The 15,201-nt window shown below is 43.2% G+C and overlaps 1 protein-coding gene across 1 annotated transcript; it reads right to left on the bottom strand.

The window, feature by feature from the left end:
• Window positions 1–13,708: 13,708 nt before the first annotated feature.
• LOC136546131 (uncharacterized) lies at window positions 13,709–14,354 on the bottom strand. Its single transcript, XM_066538107.1, has one exon. It carries the CDS (start codon window positions 14,352–14,354, stop codon window positions 13,968–13,970), a length of 387 nt encoding a protein of 128 aa, XP_066394204.1. The 3' UTR covers window positions 13,709–13,967.
• Window positions 14,355–15,201: the final 847 nt, after the last annotated feature.

Consider the following 15,201-nt stretch of genomic DNA (forward strand, 5'->3'; position numbering starts at 1 on the left):
AACCGAGCGAGGAATTTGGAGGAGAGAGATCTCGTCACGAACCGAGTCGAGTCGGGGGTGCCTCGCTCTGCTATGGACTACTATGGTCCAGTGGGGAGTCACTGACAGATGGGTCCGCATGGTTGTGGTGGACTGGTGGTAAACCACGGTACCACCCGCTGAACGCAAAGAAATTGGGGGTGTTCGGCCGATCACTTTTGAAACTTATTTAAGCTGACTTCGACTCATTCAACGGTGTTACGTGAGAGAGAATAAATTAAAATATTGACGTGTTTCTAATTTTGATGATAGAGTAGCAATATTAAAAGCTGAGATAGTTTCTCGTTCGGTTACAACATTCCCGTCTTCCTGACCAGGAATAGTTTCACACATGTAGAAAATAACTAAGAAACAACGAGGTCAGGAATTAATTCCGTATAACCGAACCATGCTGCCGTTCGTTTATACCGTTCCCGGTCTTCACTGGTCAGGAACAGTTCCCATGCTATAGAAAATAGTGAAGAAACGGAGAAAGCATGAATGGATCTGGCCAGAAATTATTGTAACCGAACGAGACCTAAAGGATTTATGTTAGACGTATTATGTTCTTGCTAGGGAGGGAAGAGTAGAGGACAGAGCATGTGCAGCAACAACTCAACAACACGTCAATGTAGGGAGTACACTACTTCGGCAATCACCGTACGTGCTGCAGTGGTCCAAAGCCCAAACACATGACCACATCATCGTAATCTATAAGTTCAGCTCCTGAGATTTTTTTTATTTTTAACATTTTTTTAAACTAATTTTAAATTTAACATTGTTTTTTTTTCTTTCAAAACTAATACTTTTAGCCGTGTCTATTACCATGGCGCGGCGAAATGCCTGTACCGCGCCATGCATGGTGGCGCGGCAGGAGGATGACGTGGCGACGACTGGGGCTGCTGACCGGTGACGTGGCAGGGTCTACCGCACCACAAATCTTGGCGCGGCAGTGACGCGCCACGGCGCATGGCGCGGCAGTACCTGGACGCAGACAGAAGATCGGCTACTGTCGGTAAGGATCGGCAGCGACGCGACCATGGACCTCGGCTTCCTCGACCCCTTGCCGGTGGGCTCCGACCAGGTGCTCTAGTCCGACATGAGGTCGTGCAGCACGGTCGACTACTGCGCGTCTAACGAGGGTGCCTTCTTCGGCGATTTTGTGGTGGCGATGACCAAGCTCGGGAGGATCGGGGTCAAGACGCCGGCCACCGGCGTCGAGATACGCTGGGACTGTCGGTTCTCGAACTAGTTGCTACTTAATCTCGCCGGCAGTGCTGCCGCAACGCATTGAAACGAATATGAAGCAAATAAATAAAGTCCGTGCGTAAGTTGACAAGCTGCCACATAATATTTTCATTGGTTTGACATAAGTTCGACATAACTTAACCAACTAAGCCTGCAAGTTTCAGACGTCAATATTCGTTCGACCTAACAAACTGAGACCCAGGAGTGTAAGGGTCTCTCAGACGCCTCTATCTCTTCGAATGTTGGCAACACATTGGGAGTGTAGCCAACGTCGGTGTGGTCGCGTTGCCGGTGCGTACGGCTCGTACCCTGCAAGTATATGATATGCACGATTACTTATAATCTTTATGGTCTTTAGTTTATGGGGCCTACGTATTTAAAGAAACGACCTTTGTTAATACTTGTGAGGCTCTTTGGGTACCAAGCGGGGCACCACCTAGCTGAGACATGCCGATCTCATCCTACGGCCAATCGTCCCACTGGTCGTGCTGTCTGCGGAAGCCTGGGGGGTCATCGTCGTCGTCCTCGGATGTAGGATCCTTCCTAGTGCTATGATGTGGTGGTGTACGCACTACGGAAGTGGCATCTGTCATTGGCTGAGAAGAGTCGGCTGATGTCCTTAAAGAGGCTAAAGACGTGCCATCCGACCACGCCGGGAGTGGCGGTCCACCCAATGAGTGTCCATGCAGCTCAGCTTCTGAGCTAGCTTCCTACAGCTCTTCTTCACCTTCTACATAAATAGATGTTAAAGTTAGTGCATTTCCCAAATGTATATACACTAAAGAAATATTTTCGGAACAGACAAGTTTATGTTTACCTCCACAAAAGCCTCGAGAACGCCTGGCCCCTGCCCTCTAGACTCGTGAAGCCGAAACGCTGCTTCGTTGGACATCTTTGACAATTGTGTCGCCTGGGTACAAAAATGCGGTTGGACAGTTTTAGTACATATACTTAATACCAAATGGATAATAAATTATACCATTTAAGTATCTTACCATGTATCTTTGAAGTGGGGCTCTCTATAGCTGTGTGTCCTCCCTAGTGGCAATGTCATATACATCTTCGATCACATCTTCCTCTAAGTCCTCAGCAATCGCCTCCTTAATGTACGAGAGCTTGATATGTGTCCTCGTAGACCTGTGAAGCCACCGTAGGTACTCATAGGAGGTGTGCTGGTTGTGTGGAGGACCTGCATGAACCGGCTACCATTCCATGTTCTGCCACAAGTGGATGTACGCGTTGTGTGTCACGCACCAATCCTTGGTCTTGTACCTCTTCCTGTGGTCATACCTACAACAAAACGATGTTAGTTGTACCACACACCTCTGAATTGTAGCTTTGTTATTAATCGATAACGCACCTGTGCAATTCTTGGTTGGTGGAGTAAAGCGGTGGTGGGCAGCCTATCATTCTTTCAAACTATCTACAGACCCTAATGGGCAAGTGAATCTCGACCACGTAAAAAAAATAAGAGGGACGTTGCAGTGATACTCGTCTGACTCATCCCTAGTGATAGGACTCAGATAGTACTCAAGCTTCGAAGCATTCCAAGGACACCAATGCACCTGAATATTTCGTAATTGAGTTAGGTTATGATATAGTGTACATTGAACAAGACACATGTATGATAGTAAAGAGAGCGTAACCTAGTGCTGTGTCAGGACGTCGAGACCGTCCGTGTACTCCCTGTACTTGCGCCTCGCATTCCCTCTAACTAACCCTACTTCCGTCTAGATATACAGAGTTGTAGAGAGTGTATCCTATTCGTTCCATTGCTGTATTGAACACGATAATGAATTAGCCATTAATAATTTCATCATATGTAACTGCTTTGAAGAATATAGTGAACCAAAGTAGTTACCGGTAAACCAGTATTAAGGGACCTCCCAATGGGCCATCGTTCCCAACACCAAACCTAAAGTAGGTAGGACCAACCCCCAAGGTTCGCATATCCAGAGGTACGATGGCAGACAATACATAGCTGTCGATACATCCATGCCAGGACTGCGCTACCCTAGCTGTACGCCGCTATGTTCTCCCACAGCTGGCGTAGTATATCAAGGAAGATCTAGCTGATGGTTTTGCCTGAGGCACCTAGGAAGAGGAAAGCACCAAGGAAGTACCAGAGCCACACTCTAGCGAACCTGTCGATCTGAGCCTCCTCAGCCTATGGGTCTAAGTAATTAAAGCACTCTGTGATCCAAGATGACGAAACACCAGAACTTTTCCTAAAATTCACTAAAGAAAATGAGACCCGATGGCTATAGGAAAGCAACGCAAGTATAAAATTGGCTTGAATTGCTCACTTATTTTTCTTTGAAACCTCGTCGTCTGGTGGAAGAAAGCTAGTGAACTGAGCCACCAGCTCCCTCCAGTGATCGTTGTCAACTATACCCATCACTGGAAGTCCTCCCAACTGAAGGCCAAAGATAGCCTTCACATACTGCATGGTCAAGGTCATCTCATCGCAAGGTAGGTGGAACGTGTGGGTCTCAGACCTCCACCTATTATAAGAATAGAACGACCGCCGCAAGGCAGGTGGAACATGTGGGTCTCAGGCCTCCACCTATTATAAGAATAGAATGACTGTTAGTTGACTCAAATTTGTTATAAGAATATTTACATACAAAGAAGACACTCACACCTGTCTACAGCTGTAGTAAGTAGTGCTGGGTCAAGGAGTGAAAGACCGTAGTTGACAACATGGACAAGCTTGAGGAAGCCAGCACGCCATATATATATGGCACGTAACGCTCGTCCCACTGGTGTGCCCTGGTGTGTGTGCGGGGCCTCAAAGGAGGCAAGGCCACCTCTACGTCGGTGTCACTCAAGATGTGTGCTCGGTGCTGGTCGTCGTACTCTACCTCAAGAATGGGATACAACAGGTGCTGCGTGGAAGAGGCCATCCTATTACAAATTGATAAACAAAGGGTTAGAGTATTCAAATTAACAATATTCAAATTAACATTATGTAGCATTGCAAAATTTGAACTACTTGTTATGCAATACGAACACAATATAAAAGCATATGTATATATTCAAAGTAACATTAACAAACATATTAAACAACTTCACTAGAAAAATAAACATTTAACAAAACTTCATCAAGTCATCCAAATCGACGTATCACGCACTACTAAGTACCGACACTTGAAAACTAGTATCTATACCCAAAATCCCTAACTAAATAACTAACTATAAACTAAATAATAAATACCTAATCAATCCCTAAACCCAAAATCCTAACTAACAGTAACCTAAACCCTAACTACCTAACCAAACATTAACTATACTACAACACAAAACCTCAAACCTAAAAACTATCTACCTAAACAAACAAATTCACTAACCTAACTATTCTAAATCACTAACCCTAACTATCCTAAATCACCAACCTAACTATCCTAAACCAATAACAATCATAATAACATAAAATTGAGAGGGAGGTACCTTGATATGAGCGAGCGGCCGTGACGCGACAACGTTCGTGGCGCGTGCGGGTGTAACACCTCGGGTGTTTAAATACTAAAATATGCCATGTCATCATATGCATAGCGCATCATTCATGTATTAGTGAAAATTTTGATATGCATACACTAAAACAAGTTTACCTTTATGTGGTATGTGTTGAATTGTATTGTTTGAATCAAGTTCAAATTTTGGTTTGAATTTGAATTTTCAAGAAAACCCTGATTTTCAGTATTTAAATCCTACCCTGAAAACTCATTTCAAAATCTAGGCATATTTTAGGGTTGAGCCTAAAAGCAAAAGTGTAGAGCTTGTCATGTTATACAAAGTTTGTTTTTGAAGTTTTCAAAGTTGTTATGAAAAATTTGAAGTAATTTGAAAAGGCGAAATTCTTTAAATGTCCCCTATTTGAATTCAAATTTGCATTTCAAAATGTAGACCGAATTAGGGGGTGGTTATAAAAGCAAAGTTGTAGAACTTTGAATTTTGAGCAACTTTTATTTTTGGAGATTTTTTAGTTATTATATAAATTTGGGAGTAATTTAGAAATTTAGACAAATAACAATTCTATAAATTTGGTGAACAGTGCTCGTCGCTTAAGCCACACCGCCGGCGTCCTTCTCCTGGCTTCCAGTCACACCTGTGGCCACCCTCGGCTTCGTGCTGGCATGAGCAGGGCACTGCGTGTCACCTCCTTGCGCCTTTGCCGCCCTATAAAGCCCTAGAGCCGTCGTCGTTCGTCTCCTTTCTGTTCCTCTGCTTTTCCCATCGCCACCATTCAACTTCGGCGAGCCCGTGCCGTCGCTATAGTGCCTCCACCATCGCAGCCAAGCCAGTCCTAGCTCCATCTCCTCCTTGCAAACCCAGCCAACCAACTTTGGTCACCTGATTCCGCTGGGAACCTACTATGCGCACCTTTCTTCCTCATGGCCGGCAACCTCACCGTCGCAAGCGCGTTGCCGTGGCCAGCGTGCTACGGTCTGTCTCTGACCTTGCAAAGCATTGTTTTAGCTTTGTCTCGATGCCATGGTGCTTAATACCTTGTTGCTTGATCGTTTTGTCCACTACAGTCGCCGGAACACCGCCACCGATGATGTTTTGCTCCGCCCTGTTTGCTCAGACCATTGAACCACCTTGTTGTTGCTCCTTTGGCTTGGTCTTTGACTCCAACGCGTTCGGGGTGAGCTACTAGTGCTTCCTGGACCCTTTGTTTAACTGCTACCGGTCTCCTATCGCCGGCGTAGCGTTGCCGTGCAATCGTGGCCGCCATGGCCGGCGTAGTGCTTGGTCCAGTTCGTAATTGATCTCGCTAGTGCCATAAATCGATGCGCCATGTTGTTGTGATCATGTTGGTGACTTCACTATCGCCAGTGATCTCGCCCTCGGTGAGATTTTGCCGGTCAGTGCGTAGTTGCCGTGGTCAGCGCCGAAGGTTGAAGATGACATGTGGGGTCGGTTGAAGATGACTCAGTATTCAAAATGGATTTTTCTATTTTGCAGATTTGAATGAATAGTGATAGTTTTTGTTATTTTTGTGTAGAATTATTTAGGGTTCCAAAAATTATGAAAATTTTTGTGTGACCTCTCTGTGATGACTATTATTTAAGAAAAATATGAAATGTTGTTTTTCAGTACTTTTTGAATGTGATGAAAATTGCTCAATTAATTAATAAATGGGTTTTCATGATTTTTCTAGGCTTAATTAATTATCCAAAAAATTATGAAATTTGTTGTGCCCCTTACTTATCATGTGATGAACCTTTACAAAAATTTTGAGCTCAATTGGAACAAGTTGATTTATTTCATAATTTTGAATTAAATAATTAATTCATAAAAGCAAATAGTAACCTTTAATGATTTAGGTTTTGTTTGAAATTTTGGATTGAGTGATGACCTTGGGTCATTAGTTGGTAATGATCCTTGGCAATTGAAGTATGTGTTACAAAAAAGATTTAGTTAGTTTGACTTGCAACTATACTGCGAAGGAAAGTTGTATTCGAATTGTTAATTTTGCATCCATCATCAAGCATCATGTTTCGTATCCCGCATCATGTTGAACATGGCATTGTTACTATGTGTAGTGAATGAAGGTGAACACGTGGTAGTTAATCAAGTTGCGGAGGAGGTTAATCTGTCTATTGAGGTCGAATCAGATAATTGTGGAACGTCGCAGGAACCTAACTTTTCCGTCAACGAAGGCAAGCCCCGGATGCATTTAACCTTACCTTGTGTTTTATAAATTTTATCGCTTTTGCTTTTATATACTGCATTAAGTGATTAAGAGTCAAGTGGAAACCTAATTGGTGCATTACCAACCTTGTTTTTCCATATCTACCTTATTACCAGTTTTAATTTGTAAATACCTAGTTATGCTTAGTCATGCTTAGTCGGGTGATTACCTGTCACCTGTGAGTTTTAAATGGATCTTTGGTTACTTATGTTATCATGAGATATGAGCATGTGAAGTAATAAATCTAGGCCGAGCGGACTCGGTGTGTGAGAGCCACAAGACATGGAGGTCTTGTGAGTGGCTTCTTTCCGCCTGTGTCGATTAAGGTCCGTCCATTGTTGAACTATGTGAGATGAGACTTTATAGTACTAACCACATACTCCGGTAAGCCTTAACTTGGCTATTCTATTACGAGAATGGCTACTCGCGCATTGAGAGTGGAGAGATAGCGAGAATAGTGTGTACCCACGTGGCAATGGGCTGGATTAGTGGAGTACTGTATTCTCAGGTGGCATGGACCCGTTCTTATTTTAGAGGATCCGAGAATAGGTTGGTATATGTAGGTCAGGGATCTGCATATGTCATATGGTCTGGAATCCCTAGCTGGGTTTATAATCGGTTCAAATCGTCGTTGCTCCTCGGTTATGGAGACTCAACTCTCTGTTCATCATCATAGTTAATAACTGAAACTTGAGCTGGATTTGAGAAAAAGTTTGATATGAAGTTCATGATCTCATTACAGATCATGGCAGATTCATATATGGTTCTTATGAAGTTTAAATGTTGAAATACTAAAATTTTGCTAAAGAGCTTTTACGCAAAAGAACTTTGAGTATTGCTAAAGCCATACCTTGAATCCCTAAGCCTGCATTCCTGGGTTCTATCAGTTTTTATTTCGGTTAAGTCTTATTGAATACTTTTGTACTCAGGGTTCATTGACCCTTGTTGCAGGTGAGCCTCATGAGCAGGTCTGTTTTGGACCTTGCTGCATGACTGTTGTTCAGGTCGATGATGATAAGTGAATGTGATCCTTGAGCAGGATGCTTATTTTGTGTGTTTGTATTATGATACTAATGCCACTTCACTACTACTATGGTTTGTAATAATTATTGAACTTAGTTTGTAAGGTTTGAAACAACTGGTTTGTAAACTAAGTTATCGTAAGACTTCCGCTATTTTACTCTAATATAGTTATTTGAATAAATGTTGTAATACTATAATGACTCTGTAATGTGATCCTACTCGGAAATCGGGGATGATTCGGGGTTCCCCGAGGACACCTGACAGACTTCTTAAGTTACCAGGAATATATACATAGTCGTCAAAGGTCATTGAACAGTGACAAGTGCATGTGGGTCCTATAATTTAGGAGGTTCTGCCATAGAATGGTATCAGAGCTATCGTTACAAAGTCTTTGTTGTATTGTTTTTCAAAAACTTCAAAATGATTTGGAACAAATAGATATAACTTGTTAATTTGGTCCAAATTGCTTCTAGCTTATCTTATTTCATTCTCACCATTCCTTAATTGATTAAAAAGGCTTTGTGTGGTGGAGTAGTAATCTTATTATGCCCTATATAAAAATAACTGTGGTTATGTACCTTATAAGCTTTGATGTTTTTGTTCGTAAGAACGATTCATGCATCATGATTAATTCACTTGTTACTTCTTTCACCTTGAGTCTGGGTTGGGTAGTGAGTCTGGGTTGAGTTATGTAATCCATCTTGGCTGCTCTTTAGATTTTGATCAGATTGCCTTAATTGGATTAATCTTGCTTCCTATAGTATGGCTCGCACCAAGGTAACGCCCCGTAAGTCCGTTGGATCTAAAGGAGTTCCTCATCACCAGCTTGCCCCTAGAAATGACGGTGCTAGCAGTAGCAACTCTAGGCCTAATCCCTAGGCAGAGATACAGATGCTTTCAATAGAGTTAGCATAGGCTACTAGAGATAGGGCCTTAGATGCCATCCGGGTGGGCAAGTTAAAGGATCAATTAAAGTGTCGCACCACCGCTCATAAAAACTATGAGCGTATGTTAGTTCGTATGGTGGAAGGGAGAAATGAGGCTTGGCATAGGGAAGATGTAGCTAGAGCTAGAGCGCACGAGCTAGAATTTTATGTAGAAGATTTAGAAGAACATAATACTACTTTGCATGAAGAAGTCCATAGGCTGAGCAACCTCTTGGATCCAAATCATGAACCTCAAGCTGATACAATGGAATCAACATTCTAAAGAAGAAGCTACTTGGGAATCCAAAGATTACTTGCTAGAAAAATTTCTAGAGTTTCTTGCGTCAATATAGAGTAATGTTAGTTGAGCTCGGTTGTTACAAGTTGTGTTTTATAAAGAGACCTTAGCTGTTTTATGGATAGATTTTGTATATGTTCGTGCGACACATTTCCTTTTCCATTACTTACCCTATGGCTTTGAATCTCAGGACGAGATTTCTTTTATGGGGAAGGATTGTAACACCTCGGGTGTTTAAATACTAAAATATGCCATGTCATCATATGCATAGCGCATCATTCATGTATTAGTAAAAATTTTGATATGCATACACTAAAACAAGTTTACCTTTATGTGGTATGTGTTGAATTGTATTGTTTGAATCAAGTTCAAAATTTGGTTTGAATTTGAATTTTCAAGAAAAACCCTGATTTTCAGTATTTAAATCCTACACTGAAAACTCATTTCAAAATCTAAGCATATTTTGGGGTTGAGCCTAAAAGCAAAAGTGTAGAGCTTGTCATGTTATACAAAGTTTGTTTTTGAAGTTTTCAAAGTTGTTATGAAAAATTTGAAGTAATTTGAAAATGCGAAATTCTTTAAATGTCCCCTATTTGAATTCAAATTTGCATTTCAAAATGTAAACTGAATTAGGGGGTAATTATAAAAGCAAAGTTGTAGAACTTTGAATTTTGAGCAACTTTTATTTTTGGAGATTTTTGAGTTGTTATATAAATTTGGGAGTAATTTGGAAATTTAGACGAATAGCAATTCTGTAAATTTGGTGAACAGTGCTCGCCGCTTAAGCCACACCACCGGCGTCCTTCTCCTAGCTTCCAGTTGCGCCTGTGGCTGCCCTTGGCTTCGCGCTGGCATGAGCAGGGCACTGTGTGTCGCCTCCTTGTGCCTTTGCCGCCCTGGAGCCGTCGCCGTTCGTCTCCTTTCTATTCCTCTGCTTTTCCCGTCGCCACCGTTCAACTCCGGCGAGCCTGCTCCGTCGCTGTAGTGCCTCCACCATCACAGCCAAGCTAGTCCTAGCTCCGTCTCCTCCTTGCAAACCCAACCAACCAACTTTGGTCACCTGATTCTGCTAGGAACCCGCTGTGCGCACCTTTCTTCCTCGCGGCTGGCAACCTCACTATCGCAAGCGTGTCGCCGTGGCCAGCGTGCTACGGTCTGTCTCTGACCTTGCAAAGCCTTGTTTTAGCTTCGTCTCGATGCCATGATGCTTAATACCTTGTTGCTTGATCATTTTGTCCACTGCAGTCGCCGAAACACCGCCACTGACGACGTTTTGCTCCGCCGTGTTTGCTCAAACCGTCGAACCACCTTGTTGCTCCTTCGGCTCTGTCTTTGACTCCAACACGTTCGAGGTGAGCTACTGGTGCTTCCTGGACCCTTTGTTTAACTGCTACCGGTCTTCTATCGCTGGCGTAGCGCTGCCGTGCAGTCGTGGCCGCCATGGCCAGCGTAGTGCTTGGTCCAGTTCGTAATTGATCTCGCTCGTGCCACAAATCGATGCGCCATGTTGTTGTGATCATGTTGGTGACTTCGCTGTCGCTAGTGACCTCGCCGTCGGCGAGATTTCGTCGGTCAGTGCATAGTTGCCGTGGTCAGCGCCGAAGGTTGAAGATGACATGTGGGGTCGGTTGTTAGTGACTCAATATTCAAAATGGATTTTTCTATTTTGCAGATTTGAATGAATAGTGATAGTTTTTGTTATTTTTGTGTAGAATTATTTAGGGTTCCAAAAATTATGAAAATTTTTGTGTGACCTCTTTGTGATGACTATTATTTAAGAAAAATATGAAATATTGTTTTTCAATAATTTTTGAATGTGATGAAAATTGCTCAATTAATTAATAAATGGGTTTCCATGATTTTTCTAGGCTTAATTAATTATCCAAAAAATTATAAAATTTGGTTTGCCCCTTACTTATCATGTGATGAACCTTTACAAAAAATTTGATCTCAATTGGAACAAGTTGATTTATTTCATAATTTTGAATTAAATAATTAATTCATAAAAGCAAATAGTAACCTTTAATGATTTAGGTTTTGTTTGAAATTTTGGATTGAGTGATGACCTTGGGTCATTAGTTGGTAATGATCCTTGGCAATTGAAGTATGTGTTACGAAAAAGGTTTAGTTAGTTTGACTTACAACTGTACCGGGAAGGAAAGTTGTATTCGAATTATTAATTTTGCATCCATCATCAAGCATCGTGTTTCGTATCCCGCATCATGTTAAACATGGCATTGTTACTATGTGTAGTGAACGAAGGTGAACACATGGTAGTTAATCAAGTTGCGGAGGAGGTTAATCCGTTTGTTGAGGTCGGATCGGATAATTGTGGAATGTCGCAGGAACCTAACTTTTCCGTCAACGAAGACAAGCCCTGTATGCATTTAACCCTACCTTGTGTTTTACAAATTTTATCGCTTTTGCTTTTATATACTGCATTAAGTGATTAAGAGTCAAGTGGAAACCTAATTGGTGCATTATCAATCTTGTTTTTCCATATCTACCTTGTTACCAGTTTTAATTCGTAAATACCTAGTTATGCTTGGTCATGCTTAGTCGGGTGATTACCTGTCACCTGCGAGTTTTAAATGAATCTTTGGTCACTTATGTTATCATGAGATATGACCATGTGAAGTAATAAATCTAGATCTGGCGGACTCGGTGTGTGAGAGCCACAAGACATGGAGGTCTTGTGAGTGGCTTCTTTCCGTCTGTGTCGATTAAGGTCCGTCCGTTGTTGAACTGTGTGAGATGAGACTTTGTAGTACTAACCATATACCCCGGTAAGCCTTAACTTGGCTATTTTATTATGAGAATGGCTACTCGCGTACTGGGAGTGGAGAGATGGCGAGAATAGCGTGTACCCACGTAGAAATGGGCTGGATTGGTGGAGTACTATATTCTTGGGTGGCGCGGACCCGTTCTTGTTTTAGAGGATCCGAGAATAGGTTGGTATATGTAGGTCATGGACCTGCATATGTCGTGTGGTCTGGAATCCCTAGCTGGGTTTATAATCGGTTCGAATCGTCGTTGCTCCTCGGTTATGGAGACTCAACTCTCTTTTCATCATCGTAGTTAATAACTGAAACTTGAGCTGAATTTGAGAAAGAGTTTGATATGAAGTTCATGATCTCATTACGGATCATGGCAGATTCATATATGGTTCTTATGAAGTTTAAATGTTGAAATACTAAAATTTTGCTAAAGAGCTTTTACGCAAAAGAACTTTGAGTATTGCTAAAGCCATACCTTGAATTCCTGAGCCTGCATTCCTGGGTTCTATCAGTTTTTATTTCAGTTAAGTCTTGTTGAGTACTTTTGTACTCAGGGTTCATTGACCCTTGTTGCAGGTGAGCCTCATGAGCAGGTCTGTTTTGGACCTTGCTGCATGACTGTTGTTCAGGTCGATGACGATAAGTGAATGTGATCCTTGGGCAGGATGCTTATTTTGTGTGTTTGTATTATGATACTAATGCCACTCCACTACTACTATGGTTTGTAATAATTATCGAACTTAGTTTGTAAGGTTTGAAACAACTGGTTTGTAAACTAAGTTATCGTAAAACTTCTGCTATTTTACTCTGATGTAGTTATTTGAATAAATGTTGTAATACTGCAATGACTCTATAATGTGATCCTGCTCGGAAATCGTGGATGATTCGGGGTTCCCCGAAGACACCCGACAGACTTCTTAAGTTACCAGAAACATATGCATAGTCGTCAAAGGTCGTTGGATAATGACAAGTGTATGTGGGTCCTATAATTTAGGAGGTTCTGCCACAGCGGGCGCTGTGCGGCGGGTGGGCTGGCGTGCGTGGCGGCGGGCAGGCTCGCTCGCGATATTTATCTGGTCCTACCGCGTCATGCTCCGTGGCGCGTCACTGCCGCGCCAAGATCGGTGGCGCGGCAGACCCTGCCACGTCACCCGTCAGTAGCTCCGGTCGTCGCCACGTCATCCTCCTGCCGCGCCACCATGCATGGCGCGGCACAGGCGTTGCGTTTCGCCGCACCATGGCAATAAGCACGGCCAAAAGTGTTAGTTTAAAAAAACAGTGTTAGATTTAAAATTAGTTTACAAAAAGTGTTAAAAAAAATTCGCTCCTGATGTAACTTGAAAAAGGGCTGGACATTTTGGTATGGCAAAATAATGGCACCAATCTGGCAATTTCTAAATGAAGCGAAGTATGCAAATCAAGTGCATTTGTTGCCATAGTTTGGGTGCGAAACCTACCATGGCCATCTAGCGCCTGATTGGGTTCTCGCTAAGGTAAGGTGTCTCGAGTTAAAAATGGCGACCTGGGCCCAGTTTAGTTGTCGAAAATTTTGACAAAACGACATTGCAGTATTTTCGTTATTATTTAATAATTAGTGTCTGATCATAGTCTAATTAGATTTAAAAGATTGTGGATTTCGTCTAAACTGTGTAATTAATTTTATTTTTTATTTATATTTAATACTTCATGCATGCGTCTAAAGATTCGATGTGATGGAAAATCTTGAAAATTTTGACGTTTTGGAGGGGAACTAAACATACCCCTGGCTAGTTCTGCGATGATCTCTGCTATGATCCAGTAGCCAGAAATCGATTAGAATCAATACACGCGTGAAAGAAAAAAAAATGATGCATCGATCCAAATCGCAGAAACGCAACTTTGCCAACTGGAGGAACTGAAAGACGACCATCTCGATTCTTCATCTTTTAACGGCCACAAGAAAGAACCCCGCGCCTCCAAGAACAAGAGCAAGATTGAGATCAAGCATAAACCCTAGACCTCAGCTCATCCGAGCCAACGATCCAGCCCCCGGTCGTCGACGACGCGCCTCGGGCCGCGGCAGCCGCAGCCGCCGACATCCCTGAGGGCGGAGCCGGCGCCGCGGCCGCGACGCGCTGCCCCATGGGGGTGGAGGAGCCGCTGGTCAGGGTGCTGCGGCCGCGGGCGGCGCCGAGGCTGGCGACGTCGTCGTTCTTGGCGATGACGATCTCCTCCAGCTGGATGCTCAGGTACGCCGCGTCCTCCTCCACCACCTTCCCCTTCCCCTTCCCCTTCCCCTTCCCCTTCCCCTTGGCAGCCGGCGCGGGAGCGGGAACAGGGGCGGCCGCTGCTCGGTGGCCGATGACCATGGCGGCGAACCTCTCCATGCGGGCCAAGAATGCAAGAGCTCGATCGCGTACGCCCTCCCCCTCCCTCCCTCCCTACAATGGCCCGCGAGTCGGCTCGAGGATGTTGTTGAAGTGCGCGGAGGCGTTCTTGCCTGGTGGGGTGCCGCTGCGCTGCGTGATGATGGCGCGGTTGCTTCGATTTTGCCTTGCTCCGCTCTGATCTCAATTGAGTTTATAGCGGAGAACGGAGATGTAAAAAGGCAAGCGCTGATCTTGCGTGGTTGCTTTCGCCGCGTTATGCACGGGACCCGGATCCGGGTTGGCGAGCTCGTCCTCGGCGTCCGGAGCCGGAGGCCTAAAAGGCGAGAAACCGAGCGTGTGGGGCCCTTACGCGGGGAATCGGGCGGGGGGGGGGGGGGGGGGGGGGGGGGGGTGGTTTGCTACGTGGGGATTCAGATTGTGTAAACCACGTGGAAGTGTAGCATTGCATTTCCGTTTAGTGGCGTAATCATCCACTCAAAATTTCAACAACTACCCCTGTCCAAAGAAAATACAACTCTAGATATTCGGACCAAACTATTTTAAATTCAACTAGATTTAAAGAAAATAATGTACAAAAATATGAATATAAATATATATATATATATATATATATATATAAATATATTCTATGATAAACATCCTTATTGAGCATCATAAATATTAGTACTTTTTAAAAATTTAGTTAAAATAAATATAGTTTAACTTAGTATTGTAGTTAGAATAGTATTCTTTGTTAAACAAAGCGAGTATTAGATCCACATGAGTCAACTAACATAAGAAAATAGTGTGAAGGCAGTGTTGGGATTTGCCGAGCGTGGAAGTGATTCTCACTTCAACAGTCACA

This window comes from Miscanthus floridulus, chromosome 3, assembly GCF_019320115.1.
Source record: "Miscanthus floridulus cultivar M001 chromosome 3, ASM1932011v1, whole genome shotgun sequence".
Lineage (NCBI taxonomy): Eukaryota > Viridiplantae > Streptophyta > Magnoliopsida > Poales > Poaceae > Miscanthus > Miscanthus floridulus.

What these genes read in the sequence shown, in the direction of transcription:
- LOC136546131 (XM_066538107.1), bottom strand. Translation starts at nt 14,354, where the DNA reads ATGGAGAGGTTCGCCGCCATGGTCATCGGCCACCGAGCAGCGGCCGCC.